Source organism: Trichoderma gamsii (assembly GCF_001481775.2).
Source record: "Trichoderma gamsii strain T6085 chromosome Unknown Scaffold_9.2, whole genome shotgun sequence".
Classification (NCBI taxonomy): domain Eukaryota; kingdom Fungi; phylum Ascomycota; class Sordariomycetes; order Hypocreales; family Hypocreaceae; genus Trichoderma; species Trichoderma gamsii.
The window spans coordinates 914,428-926,340 of record NW_020171346.1 but is presented as its reverse complement, the minus strand read 5'-3'; the positions used below and the strand labels follow the sequence as shown (position 1 = coordinate 926,340).

At 45.6% G+C, this 11,913-nt stretch overlaps 5 protein-coding genes across 5 annotated transcripts; 3 read left to right on the top strand and 2 right to left on the bottom strand.

The window, feature by feature from the left end:
* Positions 1-51: 51 nt before the first annotated feature.
* TGAM01_v203575 (haloacid dehalogenase) lies at positions 52-828 on the bottom strand (the record flags this gene model as incomplete). The annotated part of the gene is made up of 2 exons (XM_018808500.1): positions 52-243; positions 295-828. The coding sequence occupies 2 exons, from the start codon at positions 826-828 to the stop codon at positions 52-54; spliced, it is 726 nt and encodes a 241-aa protein (XP_018658281.1).
* Positions 829-1,755: 927 nt separating this feature from the next.
* On the bottom strand, positions 1,756-3,403 carry TGAM01_v203573 (dimethylaniline monooxygenase; the record flags this gene model as incomplete). Its single annotated transcript, XM_018808499.1, has 3 exons — positions 1,756-2,496; positions 2,563-3,136; positions 3,264-3,403. 3 exons carry the CDS (start codon positions 3,401-3,403, stop codon positions 1,756-1,758), a joined length of 1,455 nt encoding a protein of 484 aa, XP_018658280.1.
* An 857-nt stretch (positions 3,404-4,260) lies between these two features.
* TGAM01_v203572 (inner membrane transporter yfaV) lies at positions 4,261-5,856 on the top strand (the record flags this gene model as incomplete). The annotated part of the gene is made up of 5 exons (XM_018808498.1): positions 4,261-4,403; positions 4,452-4,960; positions 5,043-5,349; positions 5,408-5,719; positions 5,781-5,856. The coding sequence occupies 5 exons, from the start codon at positions 4,261-4,263 to the stop codon at positions 5,854-5,856; spliced, it is 1,347 nt and encodes a 448-aa protein (XP_018658279.1).
* A 720-nt stretch (positions 5,857-6,576) lies between these two features.
* On the top strand, positions 6,577-8,129 carry TGAM01_v203571 (hypothetical protein; the record flags this gene model as incomplete). Its single annotated transcript, XM_018808497.1, has 3 exons — positions 6,577-6,742; positions 6,827-7,936; positions 7,999-8,129. 3 exons carry the CDS (start codon positions 6,577-6,579, stop codon positions 8,127-8,129), a joined length of 1,407 nt encoding a protein of 468 aa, XP_018658278.1.
* Positions 8,130-9,102: 973 nt separating this feature from the next.
* TGAM01_v203570 (hypothetical protein) lies at positions 9,103-11,163 on the top strand (the record flags this gene model as incomplete). Its single annotated transcript, XM_024549233.1, has 4 exons — positions 9,103-9,213; positions 9,371-9,532; positions 9,597-10,039; positions 10,131-11,163. The coding sequence occupies 4 exons, from the start codon at positions 9,103-9,105 to the stop codon at positions 11,161-11,163; spliced, it is 1,749 nt and encodes a 582-aa protein (XP_024406071.1).
* Between the last annotated feature and the right edge of the window lie 750 nt (positions 11,164-11,913).

Genomic DNA, 11,913 nt, shown 5'->3' with positions numbered 1-11,913 from the left:
GAGTTTGTTTTATATCTATTACCTAGCCGTTGGATAGACTCCGGACACTTATTATTCAGTTTTTCCAAAGGCTGCTTCTACAGCTACAGCCATGTCTCCTAGCGTATGATACGTCGCTCCAATATTAACCTTATCCTTCACCGCTTCGAGATCCCCCATTCCCATTCTTCCACCTCCGCGAGATATCCAAACGGCGGGCCGAAAGCCCATTGATGCAACAGGGATATGATCAAACGGTAGGCTCTGTGCCGTGTGGCATATGTCGCTTTTCTGGATCCCGAAATCCCGACCTACATGTTCGATAAGGTAATTAAAGTTGTTTGGGTTTGGTTTGTACGTGCCAATGTCTTCTGCAACATAAATTGCATCGAACTTGACGCCATTAAGCGGACCACGCAAGGTATTTCCAAATGACACCTTGTCCACATTGCTCAACGCGATGAGTTTGTAGTATTTTCCTAGTCTCTGCATGGCGGCCACGGTATCCTCAAATGCCGGCCATTTCCCTATGGCGCCACCAAATGCCTCTGATTCGCTGGGAGTTACAGCTATTCCCATATCCGCAGCGACACTTTCGTACACCATGCTCAACAGCTTTGAGTATTTCTCACTTGGGTGTTGAATTTCCAGTCTATGTTCGTGATTTGTGTATCTGATGAGCAGGTAATCCGAGATATCGTCCAGGCTTTTGTTCCATAGTGAATGCCCCTTCGAAAGTCTACTGAGTAATGGTAGAAGCTGTGCAAGGATGCCCGTCTCCCAATCAATGAGCGTTGCATATATATCAAAAGATAGGGCTTTGTAAGACGTGAGATCGAAAGAAGTCATTTTAACGTGCCTAGAAAGAAGAATATGCGAGGTCTCTGAAATTAATCCCTTTCCTTCCCCAAAGAGCTGACAAAGACGGGGTATTTATAATGATGGACGACTGCGGCCACCTTCCAAAGACCTCTTGTTCCAATTGTATACCTCCCAGCTCTATTAATCTAGTTTGTGAGACACTCGTTGTAGATGTCTCGATCTTATTATCATATAAGGACCTTGGCCTATAAGATGTTATATCTAATTAATGCTGATCCGACTTCGTGCATCATCCTGCGGTTTAGCGGATGGAGGCTAGTCGAGATACGGCGGAAAGGGCAATCTACGACGACATCCGTCCCAGACTTGGCTGCCGCTAATGCACAATACGCTCCACTTCCATTTGAGTCGGTCAAGCTTACTTGTATTGCGGAGACCGTACGTTCGGACACTGTGAGGGTTGTTTTTAGCGTACCATGTGGCACGAATCCTACCTCTTTAAAGCCATCAAACAGAAATAAATAATCACTACTTCAATGCGTCGTAGGTAATGGTTTTAACTTCTTACGTAAATACTTGGTATACTCAGGAACTGCAGCGAAAACCGGCCTTTGCTGCCAAAATATACCTGGAGAAATGAATTTTCAGAACGGGGGCTATTTTACAGGATACATACCTTACCTACCCTGACATGTGATGGCGAGTTTTTTACGCCCGTGGACCTTTTAAAGCAAAATGCACTCTGACGCCATCCATGCCACTCAACAATAGATGTATGCCCAGAGATAGTAATTATTCTTGCAAAGCGTTCATTAACCCATATACACAGTCACCATAGTCCTTTTTTACTTTTGACGGATTCCGACAGAGTAAATACGCGCTTCGCGTGTTCCGAGCACAGGCTAGAGGTCAAGGCATTGACAATCCATGTAATGTGTTGAATATACAATGCTATTACAGCCGTGCTCTAATCTCAAGTTTACCATCTTGGGCCGCGTTCAATTCAATTTGAGCTTTCTCATTGAGTCGTCGCCACATGACTTTGCGACGCTCATGGCCATCCAGAAAGGCTCTTACCCACTCTCTTCGAAACCGCGGGAGCTTGCGCCCCTTCCCTTCTTCTCCTTCTCCGGCTAGTTGTCTAAGTGTTTCAAAGTAGTCTTCGAAATCCGGAAATATCAACGTAAATTTCACACCGTCTCCGCGCGCCTTGATTCTCTCGACTTCCCACTTGCGCATCTCTTCAACAGGTGGGAGCACAGCTCGACCGGCAAGAATGCGTGCTGCCAAAACAGCTTGCCATTCGAAAACTTTGAACGTCAGCCCAGCAGCCACAGCGCCAACAAACAGCAATGTCGGGTCCTTTTGCCAGACGACGTGCTGATAGAGATCTGGAACACGATTATTTCGTATAGGGACATCGGGGAGAAAGGGCAAAGACCAGCTGTAGCCTGTGCTAAAGATTATATAGTCAACATCGGGAATAGAGTTTCCATCTATCAGATGAACAGTTCTCCCCTCAACCTTGGCAATTGAAGGATGGTTTGTTATTTTCGGATGCTTAAAAGCTTCGCCTCCAAAATATCCGTTGATCGTGTGTCCAATGGTGATGGCATGGACGGGAGCTTGTGCGACGTTGGCAAGATCAAAGGCAATGTCAGCTCCAGAGACAGATGCTCCAACCACGACAATGCGCTACGTAGAGATAGCATTAGATACCCTCTCGATGGCACACATACTGATTGGTGGCGCATAACTTACTTTGCCTACAAACTGCTTGCGGCCTCGGAAATGTTTGCTGTGGATTATACTGCCGGGCCTTGCTTTCTCAAATGCTTCTAATCCGTCTATTGAAGGAATATATGGCACCCAGAAGTGCCCACTGGCGACGACGACGGCATCAAACCACTCAACCCACCAGTAATCGTGGTGCTTCCCATTTTTTCGCAATACGACTTTCCATTCTGTGCCAACCTTTTCTACTTTTTCAACGGTTGTTTCGTAAGAAACAAAGTCGCTATAGCCTTTTCTATCGACAAGACTTTGGACGTATCTTTGTATAACGTCCCACTTGCGAAATGGGGTATCTGGTCCGTGATTGGCTATTGAAAGCTCGCTTCGTTCAACTGGAATTGGCTCTTGGCTGAATTCCATAGGCAAGGAATCGATATTCGTCTCTAGGTAGGGATAAACAGACGATTCAGAGAAGCGTGGTTGGTCAGATGGCTGTGTCTGGGCCGGGAGCGTCTTCGGTATGGAGAGCGGCGCATCGGCTGTACGCGCTGCCAGCGATTCAAAATTGGACAGCGTAGGAGGATGCGACGGATCATCTATCCTGCCATATAATTAGCAGCCAAATGAGAATTGCGTGCCTCCAAGCGGATGTTTTCAGGGCCATATTTGCTCGAAGACATAATAGGACTTATCGCGGGCAGCAATCAACACAGTTCCAATTGACCTACCAGCATCCTCCCGCTCTTTCTCGACGCTCAAAAACGCGAATAACGTCAAAGGCCCTTTCTTGAGCAAGAGCATCAATGGCAATAGCTCCCGCTGGTCCGGCGCCAATGACGGCTACTCGCCGTACAGGAACACTGCCCATAGCTTAAGCTGCAATTCGCCAATTCAAAATCTATAAACTTGAAGAAACACAAGGAATCACTCATATAGACTGGTTTAAAAAGTAATTATGTAAATGAGAATGAGCAGTTTAAGAAAACTGATCCAAAGTTCTCAAAGGATCTACAATGATGCTAATGCCTGGATATTTTACACTAGCTACAAGCTGCCGCATACGCCGCACGCGCCGCATTACTATGAGTATTCATGTGTCAATATATTGAACGAAATAATGAGTGCTCTTTGGATTCGCTCTGTTCTTACTGCTGGAAACCACTCTTTATCTCGCTATCTCGCTATTGCGCAATGGTGGACTGCATCACGCAATTCGGTAGCCTCGCTAATATATACTGAGCTAGCCTATGATGTGCAAGTCGGCAATTATAGAACGGCTGCGGAGCATCGCCAGGTACAAACCATCGGACGGGATGTTAAGATTTTAGTGCCAAATCGAGCCGGCAAGCTGCTCATAAACAAAGATATTAAAGTGTATGATACTGTTTTGCAATCAACTGCCGATTTAAATTAGTAATTAAAGAAGTGAGATCTGTATCTTTGCATTGGAGTTTTAGTACTTGGCATTTCTAGCACGCCATAATGCCGGCCTGCGGCAAACCGGCTTTACGATTTCATTGACAGGTGACATAATGACAGAAGGCTAGAGTGAAAAAGAAGAGAGACTCCCTTTTTGAAGATCTCTCTATATCACGCTTTTCATTCTCAAATTGAATAGATTAGGTGCTTCTAACGTACTTACATTGCTCACTTAGCACAACATTCATACAGCTTGCGCTAATCCATATGTTATGTTAAATTCTTTTTCTACTTTATTAATATACGATGATATCAGCATCAGCCAAGGGAGACGAGAAAAGGCTAAGCAATTTCACAAGCGATCCAACGCCTGAAGATTCTAGTATATCGATTAGAGCAGAGCAACAACCAGCATGGAATCCGGCGGAAGAGCTCAAGGCTCGCACAAAGTACATCTAATATTCCCTTTGCCTTTAATCAGTTCTAACATTACGCAGAGTAGACACAACTGTGCTACCGCTTCTATTTCTCGGGCTATTAGTCTTCCAGCTTGATCGAATGAACATTGCGAGTGCCTTAACTGGAGGATTTGCAGTTGACATTGGCGTTACTCAGTCGACAATTAACCTAGGCAATCAGCTCATGTTCATGGGTATTGTTGTCTTCGAGATTCCCTGCAATATGGCTCTCCAGCGTGTTGGACCACGGAAATGGATATCTGCACAAGTACTAGTGTTTGGATTTATTGCGATCATGCAAGTTTTTATTAAGAATCGAGGGGGGTTCCTCGCCACCCGCCTTCTTCTTGGATTTGCCGAGGCTGGATACATTCCGGGAGCATGTTATACGCTATCGACCTGGTACACCAAACGGGAGCTGGCAAAGAGAGTTGCCATCTTCTTCTTCGGAATGTTTGGCGGCAATGCGATTAGCCCTCTGCTTGCCTCAGGGATCTTGCAGCTGGATGGACATCGTGGTCTTCGTGGATGGCAGTGGCTATTTTTACGTAAGATTAACTGGTCTTTCCCAGCTTGGTGCTCACATCCGATATCGATAGATGGCTGACGCTCCCATGCATTTTGACATAGTTGAGGGTCTGTTCACAATCTCGGTTTCCGTGATTCTCTTGCTTTTCCTACCTGGATCGCCGTCACATCCAAAACCTCTGTTTGGCCAGGGGTTAATCAAGTTTACGGAAATGGACTCGAATATTTTGCGGCGGCGCCTCGAATTAGATGGCGGGGAGGATTTAGATGAGCAAGGACTCAAGAAGATTCCTCTAGCAATCATCTGGAAAACCGTGACCCACTATCGCCGCTGGCCGCATTTCGTTTCAACATTTGTGGTATTCTCCACGTGGAGTCCCTTAACCACTTATACCCCTTCTATCATTATGTGAGTCTTCAAGAATGCCCACATGCTGCTATTCAAAAGTCTAATACACGGTAAATAGGTCGCTGGGCTTCGATAGAACCAGAGCAAACGCTCTAGCTGCTGTGGGTGCATTTATCGCACTTGCTGTCGTATTTTCATTCGCATTTATTAGCGATCGAACCAATCAGCGAGGTGCTTCTGTAATTGCTGCTCAGACGTGCTATTTGGTCACTCTGATAGTGGCTCATCAAGTTCAGCCTCATGTCGGGAAGTGGTCAAGGTGGGGTTTATGGACGGCTGTCAACAGTTTCGCAGTTGGCTATCATCCTATCCACAACTCATGGGTTCAACTCAATTGCACAGATCCTAGAGAAAAGAGTATAAGCATTGCGTAAGTTGCTCACACATATATGTTCGGCCCCTGTAATGGACCTAACGTTTCTTTATGGCAGCATGTGGGTGATGTCCGCTATTAGCGGCCTTATGGTAGGAACGCAATACTTTCAAGCTGATGACAAGCCGCTGTAGGTTTACCATGTTCCACACAACCCCTCTCTTACGACCTGGTAATTGGCTAACTGATCGTTAGTTATTCAACTGGCTTGCGCACGATGATTGTAATGGTTTCAGTGGGAATCGCAAGCGCCGCTTTCCAAATCGCGGTATATGTGGTACACAATAGACGGGTTAATCATGGAAAACAACAGGGAAGTGAGCTTAGAGCTAGGCTATATGTGCCATGAAAAGAGGGCTCAACACAGGTAGAGCCGGGTAGATGGACAATTGTTGATGTTGTTCAGGGACTTGAGAAACAGGTTTTATAAATGGCCATTGATGGAAAGAGGATCATCCTACACTTTTACCGTTTATATATATTCCAACGCATCTACAAATTATTACACGCATCAAATCTATTAAGCTTACCTTCAAGATCGTCGCGGTACTGGTTACCTGATTCATGTCATTGGCCCACCGCTCCACATTGATCTCTTACGCCATTTTCGCAGAGAATGAGCACCACAAAACAAAAACCTGGTAGCTTTTAACCGAGCAGAAAACTCTCGGCCATTATACCGGAAAGGAGCATTATACATCGGAGGCGAAAAAAAACTAAGTGGACCTTCCCATCGCTCTGGAAATCTCATACAAAATGTAAATAGCTATATAAATAGCCAGCCATGTCCTTGTAACCAGTGATCAGCATCTTGCAGAAGCCCTTACAACACAGGGGATACTCGAATAAACATCATGGCGGACATAGAAGCCAGTGTATCCAAAGATGGCGCCGAAGAGCGTGTCACGCCTGTGTTGAATGGGAAGCGGCAGTGGTATCGGACTACGCTCTTCAATGCCTGTGTTATCGGAGGTGTTGGATTCTTAGCACCTGGCTTATGGAATGCAATGAACTCTCTAGGTACCCTTTTCCTTCTCCGATGACTTTAATCTGTGATCTTTCACTTTACCTCAAGGTCGTCAAGCTAACACGCACCCGCAATAGGTGCTGGCGGAGCCGAATCGCCATATTTGATCAACGCCGCCAATGCTTTAGTGTTCGGCTTAATGGGTTTTTTCTGCCTATTTGGTGGACCAATCGCGAATAGAATCGGGTTGTCTTACACACTTCTTCTCGGCGCCCTGGGCTACCCAATTTATTCTGCTGGTCTCTATACAAACAACCGCTTCGGCAACGAATGGTTCGTCCTTGTCGGCGCTGTGGCCTGCGGAATATCAGCTGGACTTTTTTGGGCAAGCGAGGGAGCCATCGCTCTCGGATACCCAGAACCTTCTAAGCGAGCCAGGTACTTGAACATATGGGTCTGGTTCCGGACACTGGGGCCCATTGTCGGCGGTTCTATTGTCTTGGGCTTGAACGTCAACACTTCAGGTAAAGGGAGCGTTGGCTATGTGACCTACATCATTTTCATTGTTTTACAATGTCTGGCGGCTCCCTTGGCATTATGCCTGTCTCCACCCCACAAAGTTCAACGAAGCGATGGATCGCGTGTCATCGTCAAACGAGAAGCGTCGTTCTTTGCGGAATTCAAGGCTCTGTATCACCTATCAAAGAGACGCAACGTGCTCCTTCTCCTCCCGATCTTCTGGGCTGCTTATTTTAATCAGTACACCGGCAACTTCGAAGCTTACTACTTCAGCGTACGCGGCCGCGCTTTGATCGGTTTTATAAGCAACTTTGCTACGCTGCTGTCCTCGCAGATTCTTAGCCAGTGGCTCGATTGGACCCGTTTCTCCGTCAAAAAGCGTTTGGAATATGCATTTTACTATGTCGTTGCAGTGCATATTCTCTCTTGGGTATACGGCTGGGTTGTTCAAGAACAGTTTACTTCTAATCCTCCACTCTTGGACTGGAGCACCCCCGGCTATGTCAAGGGCTTTTTTGTGCTGTTTTTATGGAACTTTTCACAACAGGCGGCCCAGAACTGGCTGTACTATCTTGTTGCTACCATGACGAACGATGTAGCAGAACTGACTCGCTTGACCGGTATTCTGCGTGGACAAGAGAGCTTTGCTCAGGCCGTGTCATATGGCCTCAATACAAGAGACTGGTACGGAGGGCGAGTGCCGCTGGCCGTTAACACAATACTTCTTGGTATGTAAAAAGAACTCTTGAAAACTTTAACAAAAAGCTCTTGTATCTAATATTTCGATTAGGGCTGGCGGTTGTCCCGACTTACCTGGTTGTTCGCAGCCACGTGCCGGATGAGCAGCAAAAAGAATCTGAAATCGCATCTTCAGAGACGAACTATGAGAATTCTGAGCCGAATAAGGAGGAAACAAATTAGAATTGCCACATGGGATTATCGATGGGAATAAAGATGATACAATCTTCATAATGACTTATCACTTTGGGTAGAATATAGAAGCGATAATTATACCCGACTCAAGGGCTTGGTGGACTTGAGTCAAGAATTTAAACATTCACGAAGCTTAAATTGCCGCGGTAACAAGGTTCCAATGCATGCCATTGCCTTCTCTCAAATTCGCATCCGTGTTTCTGTTGTGTATAAACATGCGGCGGGCCGCTAATAGGCTTCCAGGGCCGTAAAGTAGATGATCGGCAATGAATAGTGTGTAACACGCGCTCTATTTTGGTCGAGGCTCCCGTGCTATAAGAGGCCGCATTGCATACTGAGGCACAGTGGATCATGTTCCCTATAATGGAGACTTATCCATATAAAGTATGTGCCTTTTTAGCAATGATAGAGCATAGTAACGAAACTTGCTTCTTAAAATTCATAAAGAAAAACAAACAGTAAGGCTGTGAATGATGGCTTACTATTCACTATACAGCTAATGTTGATGAACTTCGACCAACCACAAAATGAACCCCATGCAGCCTTGTTGCTTGGGTGGGCAAGTCCAGAAAATATAACAACTAAATAATCTAGACTTGTTCCGTGACACGAGGAGAATCTTCGGAAAGACAAGGATGCAATGCGGGAAGGATGCATGAATCGGAGAATTCGGCTTTTGTTATAGCTTAGAATGCCTTTATTAGGCTGATTTCACAGGTTGTGTCTGTCACAGCTCTAGCTCGCTTTCCCCTGTAAGACAGGTCATAATCGCAAAGATTGTGGAAACGTTTCCTTACACTACCTACTGAGCCATGTATATGTAAAGCGACATTTAAGCAGCCAGCAGATTTCAAGCGTTGCGTGCGGCCTTTACAGGTATCCAGAATTACTATTCATCTAGTCCCACAGAAGGCTATCATTGCTCGCCAAAGCGTCTGCAAACTATTGACGGGCGAGAGCCATGCAGCTTCTACACTTGCACCTAGCATGCTGTCTGCTTATTTCCTCCATATGGCGGGTATCTGCAATTGAATTTAAGAATACTGACAGAGGATTAGCGACATATGTTTCAGTTAGTAGTTCCCCGTCCATTTCAACGTCCTCTCTGTGTGTGTGCTCTAGCCGTACCGCTCGCGCGGGCGGTTTTTAAATAATCACCACGCTAGATGCCGCCCTCACTATCGTCCACAGGGTCTAAAGCCTGGTATCACTAATTGCCCAATGAATAGAGGCCAGATTTAAAGCCCCCTATACCGGAATTTACAACATATCGGGACGATTTAGTCAGCCCGGGGAGCTGGTTCCATGCTCCCTTTGATTCACTGAACACACCGGATACTCACTCATATGTCCCAGGGCAGTTTGGCCCTCATATTTTTGATAGTCATGGGGTAATTAGCAGAAACAATTTTGTCCCATACTACAGCAATAGGCTAATTCAGATTATCATACTAGGAATTGATCTGGAGCGGAGCTATGCTTTTCAATCGGTCCAACGTGTATGACTTTCGCAAGATAAGATACCGAGGGTTTGACGCGATGTCCCTTATAGCGGGCGACGTGGGACCGGTTTCAGTCGCTACGGCGAGTGGCGTGGGCATCATCTTGAACTCTGCATACGAAATCGTCAAGACTGTTTACGCGAGTGACGGGGGAAAGCAAGTGCATATCGATATGCACGAATTCAATGTCATTGACGATGGGAATAGCGCCATAGTACTGATTGCGAAGAAAAGCCTGCCAGGCGAATCAACCCTCCCGGAAAACGCCAACGCAACCGTCAGGAATAACGGCTTCCAGGAGATTGAGATAGAAACGAACAGGGTCATCTTTGAATGGTGGGCATTTGACTTCGTTCCGGCATCAGATACTCATTCCGCGCAACCTGAAGATGCTTAGTACGCCTTCCCTTGCTACTGACCGTTCATTCCATCTCAAGGTGTCGTACTTTACCAAGTATTTGCTGACATTGATGTTTCCAAAATCCAGTCATATCAATTCAGTAAAGAAAACGCCTCAGGGGCATTACCTCGTGTCTATGCGGCATCAATCCGCGATATTCCTCATATCCGGTGGCGATGGCTCTATCATCTGGCAATTAGGTGGCCCGCGCTCCTCATTCATACAAACAAACAATTTCACCTTCAGTTCACAGCACGATGCCCAAGTCTACAGCCAAAATGATACTCATACAGTGATATCGTTCTTAGACAATGCCTCTGATGGCGTGTCGATCACCGCCGCTTGTTCTTCCGCATTACTAGTCTCTTTAGCAACGGCTACAGCTCCGATGATAGCAACTGTCATTCAAAAGTGGGACAGGCCTGACGGCTTATACACTGCTCGCCGTGGAAATATCCAATTCTTGGAGAATGAGAACATTTTGGTTTCATGGTCTGAATCTGGATACACAAGCGAATTTTCCTTGGACGGAACCCTCATTCAACAAGTCTACAGTCAATATGAAAGATTTGCCGAGTATAGGCAGTACAAGTTTAGCTGGAAGGCCTCGCTACACGTGAGCGAACCAATTGCAATTGCCTCCTGTATATATGGAGCAACGAAAGATACGGCCACAACGGTCCTCTATGCGTCATGGAATGGAGCAACTGAAGTGACGTCTTGGAACTTTTATAGCTCAGAATCACCAGACCAAGTTCAGCAGCCGTCTCTGATTGCCAGTGTTGCGAAAAAGGGTTTTGAGACCGTTGCTATGATTCCAGGACAACACTCCTTCACTTTTGTGGAAGCAGTATCCAGAGACGGTACAAGCTTACAGAATTCCACTATCCAAGTGTCCAAGCTCCCGCCATCGTACGTTTATGAGCAGCAAGATCATCCCAATCCCACAGATAGCAAAACTGTCCTGAGCCAGCTAGGCATGACGGCGGCCGAACAACCAACACGGTATTGGATGTTGGCTCTATCAATAGCGGTTTTTGCCGCATTGGTCATATACATTTCTATCCAATTGTGGAAATGTTGTATCCGCGGGAGGTTCCTAAAAAAGGGGAGGAAATAGAGTTTGATAATCTTAAACAAGATTGCTCTTTATATATAGTATAGTAGCAGAGGTTTACGAAATGGCCTGAGACTATAGTTTAACATTGATGAAAAGGACGACGGATTTGGGTAGTCTAAGTGTCTAACATAGGGGTTGTATCATGAGTATGTAAGAAAGGAGGAATATAGGGTAAACATCAAAACGACTTGTGTGACTGGATTTCATAACTATCGATATCCCAAAAATAAAAGTTATGCGTTTCGAGGGACAAGTACTTTTACAATAGGTCGCTCATTGTTATACTCATTCAGTTACAAAAACAAGACCTTCGTCAAGCGGGGTGAAGCCCAGTATACACCTTTTTCATTATGGTACAGTAACACCCCTACTACTGCATTCTCTGAGGCGAATTAACACTCGTCCTAAACTTCAACCTCTCTACTTATCCGCATGAGAATAAAACATCGGATGTTTTTTGTCCCGAGGTTGCACTTATCCGGCGGTGAAGCACGCATCTAGCGAAATAGTGGATATGGCTACTAGGTAATGCTTGGTAGCTCGATTAGAAAGTTGTAATGCAAATAACAAGTATATGAAGATACTGTTGCTTTCAACAGACCGCCTGTGCATGGAAATCGGGCTTGAACAATATGTGATTACCTGTTTCAGCCCGCTAATTAGATATTTATAGTCTACTTCTAAGGAAATGCATCAGCAGTAAACGCTAGCTTATTATACGAAACTGGTACGATCTGCAAATTTAACTGC